The 24222-nt window shown below is 47.7% G+C and overlaps 1 protein-coding gene across 1 annotated transcript in view; it reads right to left on the reverse strand.

Annotated features, from left to right (window-relative positions):
- Positions 1 to 21840, reverse strand: part of LOC134398161 (spectrin beta chain, non-erythrocytic 5-like) — a 36750-nt gene extending 14910 nt beyond the window's left edge. The window contains exons 1-9 of the mRNA XM_063125407.1: positions 20759 to 21840; positions 15188 to 15292; positions 5214 to 5375; positions 3566 to 3697; positions 3134 to 3322; positions 2255 to 2338; positions 1569 to 1687; positions 1138 to 1252; positions 258 to 344 (exon numbers count right to left, since the gene is read on the reverse strand). Of these exons, the coding sequence (XP_062981477.1) occupies positions 258 to 344; positions 1138 to 1252; positions 1569 to 1687; positions 2255 to 2338; positions 3134 to 3322; positions 3566 to 3697; positions 5214 to 5375; positions 15188 to 15292; positions 20759 to 21175 (1410 nt within the window). The 5' untranslated portion in view covers positions 21176 to 21840. The remainder of the gene's footprint in view (positions 1 to 257; positions 345 to 1137; positions 1253 to 1568; positions 1688 to 2254; positions 2339 to 3133; positions 3323 to 3565; positions 3698 to 5213; positions 5376 to 15187; positions 15293 to 20758) is intronic.
- Positions 21841 to 24222: the final 2382 nt, after the last annotated feature.

The following is a 24222-nucleotide window of genomic DNA, read 5'->3' on the forward strand; positions in this document are numbered from 1 at the left end:
CAGGTCATCTTGCTCAGCTCATATTTACAGGCTGACAAACTCCCACGGCCTTCCCCAACGTTGTGCCTTCCAGACAGCTTCTATCATCCCCAGCCAGCATGGCAATGGGCAGTGCTGGGTGGAGATGATAGGAATTGTAGTCTAACGCATCTGGAGAGCACTACTTGAGAAGGCTGGTCTAAGCTAAAGAAGAACAGGGTCATACAGGCCTAAAGGTGGTTTAAAAACATTGCTCTTGGACAGTGCCTCGTACTTACCATGACCTGGCTGGCAATATCCCTGACATCCAGGTCTGGGCTGGGCTCATGTTCCCTCTGTTTCCCCACTGCACTGAGACTCCTCCACTACAACAGAAATGACAGACCTTAAGCTCAGCCCTTGGAGACAAGAAGCAATACAGTTCCGCACTTGGTGGCATCCACTGCCCACTCTTAATCTCTCTCCTGGCTTCCTATTTACACCATTACAAGTTGTTGTCTTTGCATTTCATTTTGTTGTTTTAGTGGATTCTTCACTCTGCCCTGTGATTTGGTAATGAAGGGTAGTCTATAAATATTTTAAATAAATCCATTACAGGGGAAGTGCCATCATTTTGCTATATTCAAAAAATACCAGAAAACATCAGTAAAACCTAACTTTCCTTAACGCTAATACATTTTGAAAAAAAAAATAGCTGCACTAGACCAAGATTTCTGAGCTCCAAGGCTCCCTCCGAAACTTACTGTGCGAGTGACATCACTGTACAACTTTATGTTGCACAGCTATACATTTTGCAGCTTTGCACGGGTCTGAACATACAGAGCTCTACATCCTTAACAAGTTCCTTCCGATACCCCTTGTAAGGTAGGGCAATAGTCCTAGAACGGCATGCTCAGAAATACTGGGGGGAGGGGGGGACGATGCCATTCCATGGCTATGGGCTTTTCTACCCAATTATGCAGTCACCATTCTGCTGGATGTGGAGTGACGGCAGCAGCCAATACCCCATTGCAAGGGCCAGAGAATGTCAGTGCAGCCCGGCGGGTCCTGCTGCACGGAGCACGCTCTTCTGGATAATCCAATGCCATGCTCCACCCCCCACCCCCCATTGGCTAACATGGTGCAGGTGGCTTGGACTGTGATCTCAGCCGTCAATACCTTTGCATGGATGGTGCCAAGGAGCACATCTGCTTGCTGGAGGAAGGCAGCTGCCTCCAGAGCCAGCTGCAGGGTCTCATGATGTTCCTTCAGTGTCCCCTGGAGCTGCAGCCACCTGGGAGGAGAGAAGGGGCAGAAGGGACTTGAGAACAGGCAAGCAGTTCGGCCGGAGCATCTTTAACTGTCCAAGTCAAGGGAAGGCAGTCAGACGATGCTCCAGCCGATCCAGATGCTGGCTCTGCCCCACAGGGAGGGGCCATAGCTCAGTGTTGAAGCACCTGCTTTGCATGCAGAAGGTCCCAGGTTTGATCCCCGGCATCTCCAGGTAGGACGGGGCCGGGGGGGGGGAATCCTGCCTGAAACCCCGGAGAGCTGCTGCCAGTCAGTGGCCGCTTCCTACGTCCCTATTTCCCTTCCTCCCCCGGCCGTACATTTTATTGAGGTGCTTGCGCCGAGCCATGATGCTTCTGCTCTCACTCTTCCCCTGTTTCTCAAGCTTGTGAGCCAGGCTGTTCATTTCCTCATGCAGAGCCTGGAACCGCTGCTCTTCCTGGGTAGAACGAGACAGAAAAAGGAGGAGAGAGAAACAGCATAAACCAACTTTGCCTAAAAGCCCGACCTCATGAGCAACTAGCTGTTATTGGCAGGCCCACTGAGTCCCATTTCCCAAAGTGATTTCGAAGGGAACTCAGGAGCTTCCGATATTAAGCACCGGCGTTTTCACAGCGCCTTCGAGCGATCCAAGGGCTTCACACACAGTATCCCAGCAATCCTTACAGCAACTGTGATGTAGGCCAAGTATTATTATTCCCAGACTGCAGATGGGGAGGGGAGGGCTGAGGAAATAGTATAACTGTCCAGTGAGTACAGAGAGTTGACATCTTTGCACTTCTGCCTTTGTTGTCCATGCAGGCCGGCAGCTGCAGCACGCGACCAAGGATTGAACTGGGCTACTCCCTTGCTGTCCCACTGGGACTCAGGTTTGCCATTTAGATCATCTGCGGAAGGGTGCAAAGCCCATTGGCAACGGCCCCAGGAAAAGCGCCACTGTCCAGAAGCATCCTTCAAACACCATACTGAACACAGAGGTTCTCAAGACTGTCAGAAAGAGGGTCACCTGTTTTAAGTCAAGGATGCGGCGGGTAAGCTGAATCTTGTCTGTGTTTTCTTGCAGCAGGGTGGATAGCAATGGCTTCTCTTCCTAGAGGAGAGGACAGAGGTGATTAGAATACAGGCGATCCTGGATGTTACAGTGACTACAATGTTACAATAACCTGCCAGTCCTATTACTTCAAAATACACACAAGAATCAGGGATGTGAAATCTCTTTCAGCCCAGAGTTTTGGAGGAGCTCTTGGGGGCAGTAGATGGGGCTGAAGGCCAAAAGGACCAGGGCCAAAATAAAAAATAAATAAAAATACAGCATATTTTACATTAAAGCTCTTACTCCCAATAACAGAGCTTTAGGGGAGGTAGTTCAAACTTTTAAAATGAGAAGCAAATGCTGGGGAAATGATCAGCAGTTGGAGGGAGAGGGATGGGTGTAGTCATCTGGGGAACCCCGGAAGGGCAGATTGGGACCCCAAGTGGACTGGCAATTGTTATTTTGGGAAATCGTTTTCTTCTCTCACCCACCCCAGGATTTCAGATTTCCAGGAAGGAATGAAATACGGGGAAAGCACAGAGAGCACAGAAATTGATGCTAGATGGTAAGTGGAGTCAGAGGAGCAAGAGAGCAACAGATGCCAAGGAAAGGGCCCTGAAGCTACATTTTCCAGCTACCAAAACCCCCCTCTGATTTCTGAGTCTAAAACGGCCACTCTCCATATCCACAGGCTCATCCAACACCACATGTGTCCCACGATTCAAAGAATGCGGCCCACCTCTGTCCCAGTGGATCATAAGGCACCAGCATAGAATTCTTGTCTCCAAAGGCTTAGTCTGGGCTCAGGAAAAGCCACTTGGGGCCTTGGCCCTGCTCGCCCTTGCCATGTACCTTCTGCCTGATCCAAGCTTCTAGTTGCTCTGCTTTCTGGTTGAACTCTTGGAGGCTCCTGAGTCCACCCACAGCTTTGCTCTGATTTGCTGCCATCTGCTTCAGCACTTGCCATTGCTCTCGCAGGGTCTGCAGCCGCCTGGCTATCTCTGCGTCAGGGTTTGGCTGGACCAGAAGTTGCTCACCCACCTGTGGTATGGATGGGAAAGAAACATACTCAAGACATTGGATCTACGACTGTCTCATGTTGCTGCTGCCCTGACTCCATGGGAAACCCTAGGAACTGAAGTGTGCAGACTTGGAGGAAATGCAGAGAAGGCAGTCATAGAAGCTTGGCTACAGAAGAAGGACCAAGTGTGAACAGGATTCAGGTCTCTTTTCATGGGCTGGCAACCTAAGGGGTTAAAGGGTTGTCCAGAGACCTTGTTGTACCTGGTTCAGTTTGATCATGGTGTTCTCAAAGTCCTTCATGTCTCTTTGTAAGGTCTGAGCCACCTGCTCCCATTCCTGAATACCGCAACCGTCCTTCAGGTCTCGGAGTTTCCCTCGCACCCATTTCTCAGCCTGAAACAGAGAAAAATTCCAAGCTGATTGAAATTGAGGAAGCAGCTCTGAAAAGCATCTGGATTTCAGGCAGAGCTCTCTGCCCATCACCTGCTTTGCAGGCAGAAGTAAACAATATTGGGCTAGATGGTCAAATAGTATGACCTGGCATAAGGCAACTTCCTACATTCCCCTTCGAGAGGAAACTACATTGAGCCCGCTTACCATAGATCTGTCCTGGATGTCTGAGAAATGACAAGCCCGAGCACATGCATGTAATCGGCGCCATGTATCAAAACATATGCTATTTAGATGCTTCAACCATCAAGTCACCAAGTGGCACAAGTGTGAACTAGAAATAACCATCATTTCCTCAGCCTTTTAATTTCTCTTCACCATGAATTACTAATCTCTGTTGCTCTTCAAATACTGAGCTCACCGCCACACTGTTCACTTTGATGGCTGCATCCAGGCATGTTCTTCCTATGTGCTTCTTAAGCCAGAACTATCCGGATCAGCAAGAGCTGGAAAGCAGGCAGGCAAGCAAGCAAACCAACCAGAATGGGCAGTCCAGAAGCTCAGCCTGGGCCTTGGATTGCGCAAACTGAAGAGCTAGGCAAGAATTGGCAACATTACAGGAGCAGATGATAGACAACCTGTCCTTTGGGCCACCTGACTCATGCTGAATGGACAGCAGAGAGGAGGCCAGCAGTTCCTGCTACCAAAGCAAGCTACGATGGTGGTGCAAAGAGGAAAGTAGCTGAGTCCCACTGTTAAAGTCCCTGATCCATGACTCGCAGCAGGGGTGAGTCATGGATCAGCCCACAGGGCTCCCTAATCCAGCCGGCGAACCGTCCTGCGGGCTAAGTAACTTCATGCAGGGAGCCAAGGACTTTTCTCCATGCTGTGAAGAGGCATGAAACTCTGTGACTCTCTCAGCATGGAGGAAAAAAACAAAAATAGGGGACTGGGCAATGATGTGATGTTAGGGGCAGGATCACATCCCCTGACATTATCCAGCCTGTGATGGGCCAGGGGTGGGCACAATCGAGCCCCCCCACCTCAAAACAGTTCTGCACCCCTGCCTTATGGAAATAATAACCATCTACCTCACAGGGCTGTTGTGAAGTCACATGACAAAAGACTGTACAGTCCTGCTTTAAATGCTTACATGTATATTTTAAGAACTACCATCCAGCTCTCCCTCCATGAGGCTATTTTGTGCCCCCTTTCCATCAAAGGAATCCATTTTCCATGGATTGACCGGCCGTCCTCTGGCCCTTTGTCCTAAAGAGAGGCTGCCAAGGATGACCTCATGCCATAACAAGAGCCTCCCTCTCGCCAAAGAACCTTGTCTCCTTCCGTCTGCACGTCCCCCTCTCGCTCTAATAGAGGAGAGACCTTTGGCAACGAAAATGTTGCTCTCCCTTCCTCCTTGCTGCATTTCTGGAAAGAAGTGCTCGCTGTGGCCTTCCACTGGTCCTGCCTCACAGGGATGCTGAAGCCAACTTCTCCCTTTGCCAGTTTTTTCCTTTACCTGCACCACATCACAGTTGAACTGAGCTTTGAGTGGGCTCCGCTTGGAAAGGTCTGCCAGCCCTCTGCCGCTCTGGATGCCAGGTTTCAGCCCCACGACCCCACCTGCTTGAGTATTCTTGACACCCTCCTTCCAGGGAATTGCAGCACCACAGCCTGCAATCTACAGGAGGAAGAGAGACAGAAAGAGAGAGAGAGAGAGAGAGAGAGAGAGAGAGAGAAGGAGGAGGTTACATTGACCCTGTTCAGACAACACGCTAAGCCATGGTGGTGAAGCATTTTGAAATAACATGAACTATGACTTAGCATATCGTGTGAACTGTTCCTAACCATAGTGGCTACATAACCACGGTTTAAGCATGCTCACTAACCATTTGCTGCAAAAGCGTTAGCAGCCTAATCATGGTTTAGCGTAGTGGTTCCCAAACTTTTTCAGGTAACCACCCCCTTGGTTCCACAAACTCATGCCCAGTGCGCCCTACCCTACACTATAAAAATCTTTATTCAGAACAGTGGTTTTCAATGACCCACTAAGGAAGATAATAACAATAACATTCAAACCAGTAACAATTAATTGAATATTTATTCAAAATCCAATTACATCTTTTCCCTCCCTCCCTTGGCAAGCCTGGGGCAGGTGCTTCCCATTTAAAGGAGCCACACTCCTCTGGATCCTGCTGGTCCGGGCGCATGGGCTGAGCAGTGGCGGCAGCAGCTGGGTGGAGGAGCTGAGCTGAGAATGAAAAAGGGGCCGTACTGCCCATGGCCCCTTTAAATAGGAAGCACCCACTGCAGGCTTGCCGAACGAGGGAAAGAAAAGAGAGCGAACGCCTCTGACTTGCAGCCGGCATGGCAGGGCACACCAAGCAGGTTATGTCTCTTCATTAGCGTTTTGGTGCTTCTGAAACATTTCAATTCACCATTAAAAGGACTCTTCTTAAACGGTATTAATACATGTGTGGATTCTTCCCCTATATGGCTTGGGACCAAACTACCTTCTCCCATAAAAATGTCCCTGGGTTTTAAGACCTTCTGGAGAGGTGCTTCTTGGGAAAGACCACCTCGAGCTCCCCCTTGCCTCTTAACGCCCCCCCTATGCAATCCCACCGCCCCCAAGGGGGCAGTACTTGCCACTTTGGGAACCACTGGTTTAGCATGTTGTCTAAACAGGGTCTTTGTGTAGATTTGGTCTAAGCCAGAGAAAAAGGGAGCAGTGATGTCCTGATTGATGTTTAGTACTAAACCAAAGCTGGCTTGGGGCATAAAATGGTACCACTGAGCCTTAAATACCCAATCCTAAAGCTATGTGTTGCTGCACAGCTGTCCAAGTCCATGTAAGACCTCCATACCAATCTAAAACATCATTACTACACACTAAGTGCACAGTCTTTGTCCCTCTATACATAATATACTTTTAGAGAGGTGCGTGCGGGTGCTTCCAAATTAGGCTTTTACAGCACCACTACCCTGCCTCACTCACAGAATTTTTACAGGAGATCCAGGCGATGATGTCTTCTACATGTAATCCTCCCACGTTTTCCTGCTGCTTTTTTCTTACCACAGAAAAACCATTAAGGAAAATAAGCAGAATTCCTGCCCAATGCCTTCGGATCAGTAGCTCTAGGAGTCTTCCATCTGGAAGCACCTTGAGTGAGTTATTCCCAGTCATACCCTTGCCCAATTCAACAAATCAACAGCCCAGGAATTGAGAAAACAAAACGTGGTTTGACCAGACAAACCGTGGGTAGGGCAACAAACCCTGGGTTAACCATAGATTAAATAAAGCATGGGTTGGAGTTGTATGTAAGCCAAGGAACTGCATGCTGAAATGCCTACATTGTTTGGAAACTAAACAATACATGATGGAGAGAACATCCCCAAAAGATGTATCTTTCAAGTTAACCTGGGCCTGGAGTTAATCAAACCCTGGCTTGAGTCTAGAAACATGTTCAATTTACCTGGGACACAAAGAGAGACAGCCTCAGAACTGGTAGAGCCTGCCACTACTGACACTAGAAAAGGGAGCAAGTATCATCTCTTTGGGTGACACAATGACAGAAAATTTCAGCAAAAATGTTCTTCATGTAACTGTTTTGTTCGCCCTAGTCGTGGAGTTATGATATGTAATGATCGTGCGTTGGCTGCTCAAGTAGCGTGTGCTTTGGTTGCAAGGTCTGTGAGATTTGCTGTTGCTAGGAGTAACTTACAACTCATGATAATTGCATTGTTATATAACTGTTACATCTATGCTATATGTATGTTAATGGCACAATAGATTTTATTATTTTAGACTCCACACACAGTTCTTATAGGTTTATCTACTTTACTTTTGGGGGCATTGTTGACCTCGATGACTTAAATGCAACTATAGTGTTTTACTGGAAGGGAAAGCTCTCAACAAAGGCATGATGATGATGATTTTTCTTGCAAATGGTCTTATGCATAATACCTTCCAACATATATTTTATTTGTATGGCTTTTTTGGGTGTACATTTAAAACTGGATTAATACAGTTTTTTTTTCTATCACAGAAGGTTTAAAAGGCTCTCACTTTCTTTCTTGTTTACTTTCCTTTCCCCCCTGTGCCTCTACTTCAGGGAGCCACCATGATTAGTAACAACTGAGGATCTGGCTCTCACAGGTGTTTGGTCAATCTACACTTCACCATAGTCCTTGAATTCCTCCAGCCTTAGCATAATGCACAATATACATTACAGGTAGTCTCAGAAGATATATTTTCACAGCTCTTCTAGTCAACTCTTTGGAAGATGCAGGGAAGCCAGCAGTCTAACTCTTTGGCTTCCTGTTGCCTTCTGGTTCAGATGCTCCTTCCAATCTATAAAGTCCTAAATGTCCATGGCCTAATACAACTGAGGGCCAAAACAAAAAGGTTGTGTCGTTCTCTCTTCATTTTTACTCTAGAGTAGGCGCAGGGCCCCCAATCCAGACCTTAAAAGGCCAAGGGTCTCAATTTGGATTGGGCCTGACACCTAGAGTAAAAATGAAAACGACTTACGGATATAATGTAATATCTGATTTGGCACTCAGAAACCTCCTCCACCGTTCCACTTCATCTACCATGATCTCTAAGAACTGTCAGAGAGTGTCCATTTAAATTTACTGGATTGGATCCAGGATCTGTCTTCCCTTGATGGAAGGTGCCTCTGCTCAAATTGGAGAGTGGGGGGATTCTGCTCCCCTCCACACTATAATTCACCCCATTCAGCAGAGTCTCCTGACCCTCTGTTTAGCATTTTCGGGGGGGGGGGGTTGGGGTTGAAGAGGCTGCCATGGAGAGGAGGGGTGGGGAAATCAACTTCCTCCAACCCTGTTGCCTGCACCAGATCTGGATCCAACCCATAATGAATGGGACACTCAGAAAGGCATTCCCAGTGGCTGCCCCTTGACAGTCTAATAAACCTGCAAGAGGCAGCATGGATCACACATCTTCCAGAAACAATGCAAGAATTCTTCATTATCGTTGGCTTTCCATGGCCAATGATTCTGGGAGAGCCACTGTTTGGAGTCCACCTGTTTGGAATGGGATGGCCTGAGTATCAAATAAATAAACTAACCAATAAATACATCAGCAGGAGAAACATTCGGGATGAGCTCCCAACACCCCTGTCTTGGTGAGGACTGCCTCATACTCCAAGCCTCTGGACACAAACTTTGCCATTGGCATTTCCATGCTTCCTGGTACGCCTCCGCTCACTGCCCCATTAGGGCCAAACTAGACATGCCAGGTGCAACCATCTTGATTATTCATGTGTCTGTCCTGTTAACATATAAAGTAAGAGGTGAAGAATTGATTTACATCAAATGTGGTGTGTGTGAGCAGAACTCATCTAGCTCCGTAAGCAGGGTTGGAGGGAAAGTGCTTAAGCATAGTGAGGTAAGGCTGAGGAGGGTTCGGCAGACCTCACCCACTGTACCTCTTTAGTGTTAAAAATGGACCCCAACTACTATCTCTGGTTTATATGCAAACAGAGCTGAATATAAACCCACAAAGGTGGTTGCCCTCTCCGCATTGTGTTTCTGTGCTTGAGTATTCTGTGCTTCTGTGCTCCCCAGTGCCATGTTGAAGACTGACCTCCTAGTCATCCACTGTATATCCTGCTTCTTGGCAAGTTTCTGTTCCATGGGAATATCTGCCTCCTGCATCATGGGACAAGAATGTGGCCCATATGAGCTCCCTGGCCAATCTTGAACTCAATTTATGCTGCCATCACATGGTCCATTCAACTCGCTTGGTGCCACTGAAATCCCTGTGTCTTTTTGCATTGTCCATTCACTGCAACCATCTGGCTTATAATGAGTGAACAGTCCATCTGGCTCAGTACGTACGGGCATGACTGGTGGCAAGATTGCAATACAATTCTCTCAAGATGCTGGAGATCAACTGAGGCATTATAGAAGCAAAACACACTCCAGAAGAGGGAAGGTCCTACCTTTAACTTTATCTCATGCTCCTATCTTGTTCCACCGCCCCTATCTCAGGCCCAGAAGACATTTCTCCAAATTCCTGGCCCTCCAGGGAAAGGGCTCCTGAAACAAAAGGGTGACTTTTTGCCTGCCTCCCTTGCAAATGAGCTCAGCCCCTGCTCCTCAAAGGCAGTCTAGAGACACTTATTTTAAGTAACTCATCAAATGGGAGAAATGCTGAATTTCTTCCAAGCTTTGTTCTTGCGGTCAGTAATGATGCAATGTTCTGTCACCACTCCAAGACTGCTAAGGTCAGCCAGCGACAGAAGTGGCTTCCTTCCAAGCTCAGCCCAAGGTCCAGCTGCAAACTACCATGGAGGGCTAAATTTGTAAACATGGTATCTGAAATCCCACTGCAGGAAGGAAGGTCAGCACTGACTGCTCTTAAATAGCACAAGTATGGAACAAGAAGCTTAACACTACTGTGTGCAAAACATTGACAGCAGACATACCATAAAGCTTATGCAAAATAAGACTTAAAACCATCAAGGAGGGGAGCTATAAGGCAGGGAAAAAACACAGAGCCATGACTCAGAAGTGTGATAAATTTAAGATTAAGGTCTGGATGCATATCCCTCCCAAAGCCGTTGTGACTCTGTGAAAACAAGCCCATGCTAAGGGCACACAACCCTACAAAATTAAGCTGGTTTTAATCCAGCTTTACGTTCACGTCTACTTCTCCTAAGGATCTCTAGAGATTTCAGTTCCATGAAGGTAAAAGAACATAAGAAGAGCCATGCTGGATCAGACCAAGAGTTCATCTAGCCTAGCATTCTATTCACTTAGTGGCTGACTAGCTTTTGACGGGAAACCCACGAACAGGACATGAATGCAACAGCACCCTCTTATTCATGTTCCCCAGCAACTGGTGTACATAGGCATACTGCCTCTGATACTGGATGGAGGACAGAGCAATCAGGCCTAGTAGTCATTGACAGCCTTCTCCTCCAGAAATTAATCCAACCCCCTTTTTAAGCCATCCAAATTGGTGGCAATCAATACATCTTGTGGAAGTGAACTCCACAGTATGACATGTTTTTAACATGTTTTTAATTTTACTGCAAGTTTAATTCTATTTTACTTTTGTAAATTTATATGTATATGTTTTAATTGTACATGTTTTAACCTTGTAAATCACCTTGAGTCCCACTACTGGGAAAAATATAATAATAATAATAATAATAATAATAATAATAATAATAATAATAGCTGTGTGAAGCAGTATTTCCCTTTATCTATCCTGAATCTCCAACCAATCAGCTTCATGGGATAACCCCGGGTTCTAGTATTATGAGAGAGGTATGTGAGTTCAGGTGAAGAGCATAAAATTGCCTAGCAGACAATTCTTATCACGTTCACAAAAATGTACAGGTTGTAGTATAAGTGTGTCCATGGAGGAGTCCTAAACGAAGTCAGAGGCCTGACATGGGGGAGCATCAGAATAAAAAGGTGGGCCAAAACAGAAGAGAATAAACAGAAGCAGTTCGCAGAGAACAGCAAATGGCATGGGGTTGACAGTGAGGCCATCTCTCTGCAATGGGAAAGTGACTCTCTCTAAAGACTGGTATGCCCCAAACCTTCACACACTGGTCATTGCTAGATACAATTTAGAAGTCAAAAATAGTCCCAAGTGCAGGAACAGCTGCCATTAAGGAGACAAGACACAGGCGGCTGAGTCCTTGATGATCTTGGAAGTGGTGTCTTCCCATGCTGTGTCCTGTTCGGGTTTTGCACTGAGACAAGCCGGTGGACTTGCCTTGGGCGTAAGCTAATTTCACCCAATGACATTTCCCCCAGAATTTTCTCATTTGCATTTCTGTCTGGCAGAAAATAGGGAGAGAAGCTGGAAGTGAGCAAGTAAGACACTTTTTACAGTGACACAAAAAAGACGCCACCGTGGAGAACAGTCTTTGAGGGGTAGGAGAAATGCCCTCACATTTTCCACTAGCGTGTGCCTTCACACTTCTACGGAGAGTCCCTGTGGGATGAGTAGCCTTCAATGGATGCTAAAAAATAGACTTCCCTGACTCAGTGGCCTCCAGATGTGCTGGACTACAACTCCCAGAACCCAGGGGAGTTGTAGTCTAACACATCTGGAGGGCACCAGGTTGGGGAAGGCAGCTTAAGCAAGTAGCCAGTATCTGGTAGTGACTTGGTCCTTTATGCTGGCTGAAGATCTTTAATAGCATATGTTGTTTTGTAACAGTCTCTCAGATTACAAGCTGAGATGCTGCACACACCACAAAAGCGCATGCCCACCTGCCCACAGAAGAGTTCCCAGGAGCTTGGGAAGGTGGTGTGTGAATCCTTAAAGCTACAATCCTAAACACACATTAAGGTCGGTTGAATTCAGTGAAATTTACTTCTTTGGATGCAAACTTCTTTAGGATTGCATTGTATGGTATCCTTCTACTACCACCTCCACATCATGTACAAAGCAGTCGTTTTATGGCTTGAGCAGTAGCAGAACGTACTCTTCCTAGATTCAGAGCCATTTTTGATGCATGCTTCAAAAGAACCAGGACTCCCAAGATAGGCAGCCCTTAAGTATACAAGTCCACCCACTTCTAAAGATGGATAGTGTGTAGATGAGCTGTGGGGGAAACCTTAATTGTTTAAAAATCCATTTGCTTCTTTTCAGTCAAACAAGGAACAGGGCAGCCTAGTGGTTGGAAATGTTACTTATATAATCATTACAGAACCTTACAGGCTCATATGGACTTGGGAATAACAATGGGGCTGTCTATACATGCTCAAAGCCCTGCGGTGGCTGCAAATCTGCACTGTGTCAGTTATATGACACAGCCACAGATTCACAGCCACCATGGGGCTTTTCGACAAAGCTGCATGGTAAAAAAATTTGGGGACTTAACCTGATTTTTTCAGTGGGACTGAGGTCACCCTGGCTCTTACGCCATCTGACCTTGCTCTGTGGCCGATCTGGTGGACAGTCCTGGTGGCCCATTACCAGCAACTGGCCAGGAAGAGGGTGTGTGTCTCCAGTACCCGGATGACTACCAGAAACCTTGCACTCCCTCGTTGGCATGGGGATTACCCAATGCCACCCCACAGGAGCGAAACTGCGGGGTTTAGGGGAAACATGGTGCCAACTCAGCACCGTGAAAACAGTCCCAAGGACAAAAATGAGAGCACGTAGCCATCTTTTATAGTTGCATTCACCTCCCACAATTTACAGAGGCTTACTTATAAGAAAATCTGAGAACAAGGCCATTTTTGTCCCTGTCTTGTAGCAATCCTGCCACGCTCTACTTTATTGAAATATAAAACATTCTAAGGGATGCTCTGCATGATCAGTGCACAATTTGCAGATCATCCTTCTAGATGGTGCTTTCCCTGCTACTGCATAATATGAGCATGGCTGAGCATAATATTTAATACCTGAATGACATAGTAAGACAGGATGTGGGCCAAGAAACTGCAGCTCAGTCAAGACGGAGGTACTACTGGTAGGTAGAAAGGATGCCAGAGAAATCCGTAATGGATTCAAATGAAATCGGATTCCAGTAAATTGGACCTGCAGATTCCAGCTTTTTCCAAGTCACATGGATCCCATGGACTTGTGGATCATTTTTTTTAAAAAAACTTTTGAGGGGATTTGCACAAATGCATTCTCGTGCAAATGCACATTTGCACAGATGTGCTTTTATAAACAAACAAAATTCTTATACAAAAAACTCAGATTCCATCAATGAGCAGATGACAGCATGAAAGACACCTGACAGTCTGCAAAACACAGACTGAATGGATTTAACAAAATCCATACATCCCTAGTGGATAGTTCAGCTAATCAAAGAGGTGGCATTCAATCCGATTCAAGGAATCTGACAATGGCTAAAATGTGTTGCTGGCATGCTTTTCACTGTTGTGCTGAGGAGCCCTTCTTGAGTTCAGTCTTAAAGCATTTCTCAGGGCATGGTGATTTCTTTCTAAATGCACAAATTTGGATGACCACTCATTTTTGCAGGAAAGAAACACCCATGTAGAGATTGTGGCGCTCCTTGTCACACAGAATGCTGGCCAATCCAAGCCCATGTTCCTACCACCTGCATCAGAGGCAATCTGAGCGCCTGCCATTGCTGCCACCAGCATTTACAGCTATTTTTAAAGATTTTATTTTATTTTATTTTATTTTATTTTAAGCAATTATATACTGCCCTCCATCCTGTTTAGGATTCTAGGGCAGTATACAATACTTGGTAACTCAATACGAAAACAGATAAAATAATAAAACAAGGTAAAACGTGCAAGTTAAAATTTAAGCGGCTGGGTAATTTTTTTTTTCCCCTGGGGCTGAAAAGATTGCAATGTAGACACCGAGCAAACCCCTGTAAGGAAGAGTTTTCCACACCTTTGTCCACCACTACAGAAAATGCCCTCCTCTTCGTTCTAGATTTATGTCCTTTCGATAAATGAGATTCTTGGCAAAGGGCTTCAGCAGACAATGCTATCCCAAGCCTGAGCTTGGAGTCTATAAAATCATATACAAGTCAAATATTGGAAGAGCTACCTCTGTGTTCGGTGGACACCTCTGCCCATGGATATCCAGGTTCACAGCTAGTGCCAGCAACCAAAAGCTTGCAGACACTAGACTGGAGCCTACCGATATTTGAAAGGCCCACTGGGCCCAATTCAAGTTGCAGCACACTGTCTATTCTACCTTCTCCACCAGTCTCACACTACTCGGGAGGTTGACAAGGGAGGTCATATGTAAAAGTTCACTGAAGTGCCATTTGTAGGCAAAGACCGAAGATACTGCTCAAATCCACTGCCATACTGAAGAGATCCAGCTCCTTCCAGGATGAAGGACCCCCCACCGGTTGTATTCATAGGTCACCAAACTAACCAAAGTATTCCACTATAGTCTGTGTCCAACAAATACAACCCTTAAAAATTAGAGCAGCCTTCCCCAACCAGGTGCCCTCTAAATATCTTGGACTACAACTCACATCAACCCCAGACAGTATGGCCATTGGTTGGGGAAGGCCGGATCAGGGGATTTAAAAGAACATACATGTCTGTCTCCTTTGCTTCTTTGTGGGTTTTATGCTATGTGCCTGGGAGGGAGGATACAGAGCCAAGTGGGGGGATCTGAGGGGGCACCTGTCCTCTTCCAGGTGCCTACTCCAAGAGAGGCTCAGAGTGTGGCAACGAGGGACAGGGCCTTTTCGGTGGTGGCCCCCAGATTATGGAACAATCTCCCTGACGAGGCTCGCCTGGCGCCAACGTTGTTCTATTTCCGGCGCCAGGTTAAGACTTTCCTCTTTGCCCAGGCATATGGCAGCACATCTTAATCACCCACATGTTTATTTTAACAGTTTTTAATGCTTCATGTATGTATGTATGTTCTGTGTTTTAGAATTTTAAATTTTGTATACTTGTTTTTATCCCATTTTAGAATTTCTGTAAACCACCCAGAGAGCTCTAGCTATGGGGGTGGTATATAAATGTAATAAATAAATAAATAAATACCATGTGAAGAGGACCAATCCTGTCCATAGACGAATGACCACCGGCCTGAGGCTTCCTTGCTTCTTTCTTTTCTTCCTCTATTCCCACTTCTTTTTTGAGGAGGACCTAGAAGGGGAAATTAGAATCATAGAATAGCAGAGTTGGAAGGGACCTACAAGGCCATTGAGTCCAACCCCCTGCTCAATGCAGGAATCCACCCTAAAGCATCCCCGACAGATGGTTGTCCAGCTGCCTCTTGAAGGCCTCTAGTGTGGGAGAGCCCACAACCTCCCTAGGTAACTGATTCCATTGTCGTACTGCTCTAACAGTCAGGAAGTTTTTCCTGATGTCCAGCTGGAATCTGGCTTCCTTTAACTTGAGTCCATTATTCCGCAACAGGTGACGACTCAGCTTCACACAAATATAAATAATTAGGCAGCTAGGAGCTGAGCTGTTCAGTCTGCAATGGCAGGATGCAGAAGAAAGGAGAATTTTCAATTGATACACTTCACCGTGTTTGCTCAACTGCTTCAGAAGGCAAGATCTCATCCAGAAAAGGCGTTGAGATAAGCTGCACATTCCCATGCCAGCCAGCGAGCCATACTTTTAACAAGGATTCTCCATTAGTTGCTACAAATCCACAGGCTGCAATTCTGAGAGAACACATCTGCTGACCACTTCACAACCACCTCAAATGCTTTATTTATTCTCTATACATTTGGTTAAACCCAATGTTGCGCTAACAAAAGTTTGACACTCTATGGGCCTATTCAGAAGACACCTTAAACCAGTGGTTCCCAAAGTGGGCAGCACTGCCCCCTTGGGGGCGGTGGGACTGCATAGGGGGGTGTTAAGAGGCAAGGGGGCGCTCGAGGTGGTCTTTCCTGAGAAGCACCTCTCCAGAAGGTCTTAAAACCCAGGGACATTTTTATGGGAGAAGGTAGTTTGGTCCCAAGCCATATAGGGGAAGAATCCACACATGTATTAATACCGTTTAAGAAGAGTCCTTTTAATGGTAAATTGAAATGTTTCAGAAGCACCAAAACGCTAATGAAGAGACATAACCTGCTTGGTGTGCCCCGCCATGCCGGCTGCAAGTCAGAGGCGTTCGCTCTCTTTTCCCTTCCTCGCTCGGCAAGCCTGCAGTGGGTGCTTCCCATTTAAAGGGGCCATGGGCAATATGGCCCCTTTTTCATTCTCAGCTCCTCAGCTCAGCTCCTCCATCCGGCTGCCGCTGCTGCTCAGCCCAGGCACCCAGACCAGCAGGATCCAGAGGAGTGTGTCCCCTTTAAATGGGAAGCACCTGCCCCAGGCTTGCCGAGGGAGGAAGGGAAAAGATGTAATTGGATTTTGAATAAATATTCAATTAATTGTTACTGTTTTGAATTTTATTATTATCTTCCTTAGTGGGTCGTTGAAAACTGCTATTCTGAATAATGATTTTTATAGTGTAGGGTAGGGGGCACTGGGCATGTGTTTGTGGAACCAAGGGGGTGGTTACCTGAAAAAGTTTGGGAACCACTACCTTAAACCATGGCTTTAACCATGGTGGTTAAGCCAGAAAGCCAGGCTGTGTTCAGAAGATGCCTTAAACAACAGCTTTAACCATGGTGAGTAAGGCTTTTTGCTTTATTCATCATGGTTAAAGCCATGGTTTAAGGTGTCTTCTGAACGGGGCCTCTCTCTCTCTGTTTTCCCCCATTGCAGCCACCATTTTTCACCTTTACACAAAGGTTTAGCCTACCTGCAGGGGGAAACAGGAACGAGCAGATTTTGCACAGTAACAAATGCTCAGAAGTAATCAGGAAGGGTAAGGACTAAAGTACCACAAAACATTTTGCTCTTCATTAGCAACAAAGAGATGAAGGTAGGAACATGGGAAGCTGCTTTATACTGAGTCAGACCCTTGGTCCATCCAGCCCAGTATTGTTGGCACTGACTGGCAGCAGGAGCTATCCAAGGTTTCAGGCAGGAGTTTTTTCAGCCTGACCTGGAGAAGCCAGGGATCAAACCCAAGGCCTTCTGCATCTAAAGCAGGTTCTGTACCACTGAGCCACAGCCCCTCCTTGAATGCATTATGCAAGAGTGCATTACAGTGAGCCATGGCCCCAAATGTATGCAACTAAGAAGGTACCCTCCTAAGTCACACATTTGGCTATTAGAGGTTTACAAGCATTAACTTTAGGAATAGGAACTCTATTAGGAGGTAATTGGACATAGTACTCAACAGAGTATCACACACTCTTGTGGGGAAACTGTGTCAGCACTCCATCCCAAATGTTGTAGTCTATTCCAACACATTCATAAGGTGGAGACCAGTTGCAACCTCGGGTCGTTCCTGAGAAATGGCTAATAAATAGAGGTTGACATATCATGCATAGGACTGGGGGGGAAATACTCATTTGGGGGACTTTCCTTTGTTAGGAACAAAGAGGATGATGTCACCGCCGCACAGGGGCATCACTCAAAGAAGGCTGCTGCTTGTCAGAGTTCATGATTCAGAACAAAGAGGGGGAACTGGTACTACTGCAGTGTGTCTAATGAAAACTGAACCCTAAACTGAGCATATTAGACATGGGCCAGGAATCCAAACAAAATGTATAGGCTTTAATGGACTCGCTCACAACTGCATTTTATGCAGAAATTGTGTTCTTTTTGTATTGTTTATACCTTCTCCAGCACCCAATATCTTGTACTCTTTTAAATAAACTTTCACTTATTTTATTATTGTTGGGCTTCCAGCAGTGCAAACCTAAGCATGTTTACTTGGACGTAAGTCCCACTGGGCTGACTGTCAAGTGGTATGAAATAAATTGCACTGCAGCCAAAGTGTCGTATTCTCTGTGAAAAGGTATGATGAGGACAAATTAAATGACCTTGAATGGCTCAGTTCCATGGAGCCTCCAAATACCTTAGATTTCTAGAGGGGCCTTGAAAATTTGGAGATCAATCATCGTAGAAAACCCCCCAGTAGCCTAAGACAAGCTGTTTGCTGCTCAAAAGGTCTTTAGTTAGTGCATGGGGGAGAGGTGTTCTTTAAATGTATGAATCACCATTTCACAATTTCTTTGAAGGTTCTCCCTTGCCTCCGTTTATTATTGGAGTACGTGTCTGAGTTCAGGGTGGTGGTGTCAAGACAAATTCTGGGAATGTATTAGCTAGACCCCTGAAGCAAGACTAGACTTCTCCGAATTACTTGTGAATAAAAATATTCCACCCTGGAATTGGAGATAGAAGGTAGGTACACTAATGGGAAAGTTTCGAGGGGATTTTATTGTCTAGATAAGACTTAAAGGATCTGAACCGTCTTAACATAGGAGAGAAGTGCAGCTCAAAGAAAGAAGACTTCCCTTCCAGCCAAGAGCCTATAGGTCCACGAAGCGATGCTTTACTCCTATCCTGTTTATGGAACGGCTGGTTGTTAGAAACACTGAATGGCTGTTACCATGTTGGGCATGGTGCCCTGTGGTCGGAGATGGTTACAATTAAACCTGTCCACATATCTTCCCCACCACAGCCCACTTGGCTCTTCCCTCAGCCAGAGCTCAGTAATGAGAGATAAGCTTGCAGGTGACATAAGTGCTTTATTTACATAGGAAGCCCCCTCAATCCATCAGCTGCAGGAAAACAGGGCTGTCAGCACATGATGATCTCATCCTTCCTGCAGAGCTGCGGAGGCCGGGCTCCCTCCCCCCTCCAACTATCTCATCCCATCCAACAAACAGCAGCCGGGAGCACATGTGAAAACAAGAAACGAGTTAGTCTTTCAATTGCTTTGGAAAGTGGGAGGTTGCAGCAGAGAAGTGACTGGCAGAAACCTTCACTGGCTGGTGACCACACAAATTTGGGCAGGGGGGCAAACTAATCTATCCAGAGATGGAACCGGTCTCGGCCTTATGGGGCTCAATGCCAAGGAAACACATAAGGCCTTATAGACAGATTCTTGGCTAAGATTTCAAGGGCAATTTGGAGGATACTTTCCCTGGGGCCCATGAGATAGCACGGTGAGGTAATGCCTTTGCCATACATTGCAGAGAAACTCGGCAAAATCTTGACTTCACTCAAAACTGGAATGAGTGCTGGTGGGGCCTCAGTTTATCCTACTGGGATGCCTTTCGCAATTTCAGAAAACTGAATGCTAACGTGACATCTTGAATGCTTAAAATTCTTGTGCAGAAGTGGCTGGAGAGCAGCTGAAGTGGTGCCCCTGCATAATGGGAAAATGGAGCTGAAGTGATCCTGAGAGAGACATCCACCTCAAAACTTTGCTTCTAGAAAGTTTGCCTGACAACACATCTTTTCAGAGTTGTGACAGCCTCTTTCCTATAGGAACTTTAAGTAAAAACACAATTAGGAAGAAGTCATACTGGAATTAGCTTTCAGGCATTCTCACAAGTCTGGGAAAGGTGTAGCAGGAACGAGGGGCACTGGTAGCACTCTGTGTATACAACCCCCCCACACGCACACACACCTCTGAGCAAGAGCTGAAGGCAACTCTGAATATGTATTAATAGCATCCACACAGTTCTGTGTGGAGACTTAGGGTTAGAGAAATAGAAGGCTACACCAGTATGCAACTCCTCTTTACAGTCAAGCTCAGGTACTGCTCCTGCATGTTATACAAATCCTTGCAACTACTTCCAAGCCCATGCCAGTATCACTCTGCACACACATTTCTTACAAAACCTGCCCAGTACTGACATGTCTGTGTAAAAAAGCCTGCTGGAAAATGGAAACTTAGATGCTTACTCATCATACAGGCAACTTTTCTTATAATTGTTCCATGATCCTCAGTTAGTTGCTTTCTCACTAACTACATTATCCACAAGCAAATGACCCCTCCCCCTCCCCACAAAAGGCAGATGAACCCAGGAGATAAAAATGGAACAAAAATGATATCATAGAATAGAAGGCAGAGCTAGATATCCCTAGGCTCTATTCCCAGTTTTCGGAAGGGTTGTATGGAAGTCATTATAATCAAAACAGGGTCTTAAGCCAACCAGGGCCTCAGGCTAACTCTGACATACAAGAGTAGTGATGATTATATCGATCAACCTACATAAACAGTGAATGAAATTTGTTTCAGGTTAGAGTGGACAGGTGCCTTGTTTTGCCTTACCCCTGAACAAAAAACCAACAATCTCATGGTCTCCAATTGTCCCTTGTTTAGTTACTTCTACTAAGATGTGAGGAATAGTCATGTTTCTTTAAGCCTTGGGTGATGAAAGCTTGCAAGAGGTTTGTCTTCTTCCAAACAGACAAGGGGAAAGTTTGAGCTACCAAAGCTTTTCAAAACACATATTGGCCCCTGCAACCACCCCTCCAGCAACTTGTGATGGCTTCTCCCATGATGAAGGACACAAAAACGATCCTGACCTATCTCCCAGGGTTGAGGTGCGGATAAAATGCAGAAAAGGATTATGTAAGCTACTTTGGGTTTCTTGGAGGAAAAAAGGTGGGATGTAAATATAATAATAAATAAATGAATGAATGAATCCATGGAGAAGCCAGGTCTGGCCTGGCTTTAACACAGAAAGGTGGAACGCAGAGTAGCAGAGCATTGCAAAAAGGAGGGGAGATAAAAGACCTTACCTTGAATTGTGCCTTTCCGGTTCTGCAGTTGTTGTTGTTGCAGTTCCTCTCAGAGCTGTTGTGGGAAGGCCCCCGAAGCATTCCTCCCTCACCTGGGTCAGGTTCCCTGTGCCAGTTGGACAGGGTGATCTTCTTGATGGAGCGGGACAGTGAGTTGCGGTTGATACGGTCTTCATTGGTGTCCACCTCCTCAACGGGGCTAGGGCTGTCAAACCTACCCTCCGTGGGCATAGTGGAAGCATGAGCCAGATACAGAGACACACTTTCATTGAGGTTTCGATGCAAGTCCCGGTTATCCAGAGCAGCTATAGGCATGCTGGGACAGCCATCTCCTGGGAAGTCTAGGGAGCACTTTGGCAGGGAAAGCTTGGTGCTAATCGTGAACGGCTGGACCTTCCTTGCTGTACCGCCGGACATTGCTCCCCTAGCATTGGCCCTGCAGGGTCCACAGGAGACTGTGGGGTCACACAAATCTTGATAATCCACACTGCTTGGCTATGAGGCAGAAGAGAGAAGAACCCTGGCTGAAGATGATAAAATCCAGGGCAATGTCCCCAGAGATGAGGTTCCAGTTCTGTTGCTTTGCACCACACAATAGTCCCGGAGATGCAGAATTTGCCCCACTGGTCTGGTCGTGCCCCTCTCTTCAAGAGGCCCACGTTTGGGAACCCTCTTGGATGTGAAGCTTGCTTTGAAATGTTTGAAGGAAAAGGACTTCCAACCTTCTTAGGCTTCCAAGAAGAACTGCCACCATTCCAGGCCTCTGGGCAGGGCAACAGCGGTGCGGGAAAGTACCGTCAGAAAACAAAAAGGCAGCGAGAGCAGGATTGTGGGTGGGAGCTTGGTCCTGGCTTCAAAGCCAAGAGGAGAAAATCATGCTGAGAGGCTTGAAGCTGGAAGGGTTTGTCTGGGGGTGGACCTTGAGAGATGAGATCAGAAATGAAATCTTCTCCTCAGAGCCTAACAGTTGCTGAATGCTGCCTGGTTTCCCCTCTTCCTTGGGCAGGCGGAGGGCCCTCCTCCTTCTCACCAGAACCTCACAGTCCCTTCCTCTGGAGAAGACCTTTCTGCTGGGTGACCTTCTCCTCCTAGGACGCCCCGCTTCAAAAGTCTCAGCACGGGAGGAGACAGGTGCTAGTGCTACCTACCTGCAAAGTTGGCAGCGTGGCCCGTGTGTGTGGACGGACCGGCGGGCGAGGGCGTGACCCCCTCATAGGCCGGCTTCCCCGCCCCCCTGCAGAGCCTGGCCTCTCAGTCGTCGTCCACCTTCTTGCGCAGGTTGAGGACGCAGAGCAGGCAGGTGAGCACGGCCTCGCGGGACTGCCGGGAAGTCAGGCGGGCCCCCAGGCGCCGAAGCAGCGGCAGGAGGCGCTTGCGAGCCACGAGCAGCAGGCGGGTCAGGAGGGTGCGCAGGAGCAGGAGGGCGAGCAGCGGGGCGGGCATGCTGCGCCGGGCGGGGATCTGAGGGGGGAGGCACAGAGACACACAGCGGGGTCAGAAGCCGCGGGAGGGACGGGGGGGCTAGCGGCGCATCCTCCGGCTTGGCGAGGGCAGCAGCGCGGCAGGGGGTATCCTCCCCCCCCCACCTCTCCTCCCTCCGGGTTTAGCCTTCCCTCTTTGCACAGCCTGAACTCTCTCTCTCTCCCCCGCTCCTAGTCCCTATATTTAGCCCAGCCCTTCAGGCAGGGAGTTCTTTTGCATGAGGTAATGCGGCTTGGGCAAAGGGGGAAAAGACGGCTTCCAAAAAACTGTGCAGCCTTCCACTATCGCCCGTGGGGAGGGGGCACCGCCGCCAGTGGGCTCCCTCCGTTCTGGGTCGCCGCCGTCGCCGCCATCTGCTGGAGTTTGGGATTGTTGGGAGGGGAAGGGGTGGGGGCGGGCAGAGAAAGACGGGATGGGCGCACAAGGCGAGAGAAGGGCGAGCGAGCACATCGCGTGAGGAGGCGCAGCAGCAGTTAGGATTGCAACTCCCCCCCCCTCCTTTCCCGTCCGGGCTCCTGTGCCTCTAGCAGCTGCGCGATTGAAATTCAACAGGTGAAGCGCCCCGTTCTCCGTGGCGAGAAATGCAGAAACGCCAGTTCCAGCTTGCATTCTGCGTTGGATTACTTCGAAAGCAGACGCGGGTAGCGGGAGAGTTTTAGGCACCTGCAAGCCGAGGAAAAGGAGGGGGCACACTGTTTGCAACCTCCTCGGGGGTATGCTTATCCTTAAATGGGTGGGTCGGTGGGTCAAAAATGCGTGTGCAGCGGGCGGGGGCGGAGATCTAAACTGCAAGCCTTGTGGAACTGCATGGAAGTTTTGTTTTTTCACGGCCGCCGCTGCCGCCCTGCCCGTGGCTCGAGGACGGGGCTCTTGGGCACGAGCAGGGCGGCACGAGGCGGGGTGCGTGTGTGTCCGTGTCCTGCCGAGGCAGGGTCACTTCCGAGCCAGGGCTACGGGCTCTCTCTCTCGCCGGCATCTCAGGCAGGCGGGGGCCCGATCGCGGGCGGCTAGAGAGGGTGGAACCTTCTCCCGAAGTTGTCCTAGCAACGGAGCGCGTCGGAGGCGATGATGCAATTGAATTCCACAAGGATAGGCTCAAAAGCACACGGGGACTCGGAAAAGAAACTTCCCCGGGCGCTATGGCAACGGAAAGGACTGACTCCAGCCTCTGGGCAGGGAAGGCGGGAACAGAACGCCAATGGCCGGAGACGGGGACGCCCCCCCCCCCCAATCCCATCTTCCTCCTGTTGCTGCTTTGCTGAGGGCCAAAGCAGACGTCACTTTAAAGTGGGTCTAGCAGCTACGTCGCTTTTCTCCCCCGCTCTGCGCCCTAATTTTTTCTCTAAGGTAGGCGCAGGGGTCTCGATCCGGATAGGGCTCTGCACCTCCTCTCGAGTAAAAGCGAAAAGAAAAGAGAGCTGCACCTTTAAAGTAATGTCTGTTTTGGACCCGAAGTTTCAGCGCGCCCTCCTGCAGAGCAGGTGCTGTTTGGAACCATCCGCCAAATGCAGGCCGCGGTGGGCTCCTGCGTGGTTAGGCAACGCTTTCTTTGCGGCCCGTCCTCTCAAAGGGAGGTTCTTACAGCGGCTTCATACGTTAGAAGCCCCTTACACCGAGGACTTTTTTGTGCATGAATGTCAACTTGCGTGTAGATAGTCATGTTGGCCTTACCAGATTTTACACAGAACACGCATAAATCTGTGCCGTATATACACTTTGTACACACGTATGGCTGTTCACAAGTTAGGTCATATGTGCTTAGGACTGGGGCGGTAGGAGGATCACCCAGCGTTTTCAACATAATATGTCAAACAGTTTTATTGCCCCATGTGGCAATCTGTCCGCCAGCAGTTGCACATCAGTTCCTACTGGAGGTGGGCAACTTGTGGCCCTACAGACATTTTAGCCTACAACTCCCATCATCCCTCATCATTGGCTATGCTGGCTATAAATTTCCACTCAGTAGCAAGCCCCATTGGGTA

Source organism: Elgaria multicarinata, chromosome 4 (genome assembly GCF_023053635.1).
Source record: "Elgaria multicarinata webbii isolate HBS135686 ecotype San Diego chromosome 4, rElgMul1.1.pri, whole genome shotgun sequence".
Classification (NCBI taxonomy): domain Eukaryota; kingdom Metazoa; phylum Chordata; class Lepidosauria; order Squamata; family Anguidae; genus Elgaria; species Elgaria multicarinata.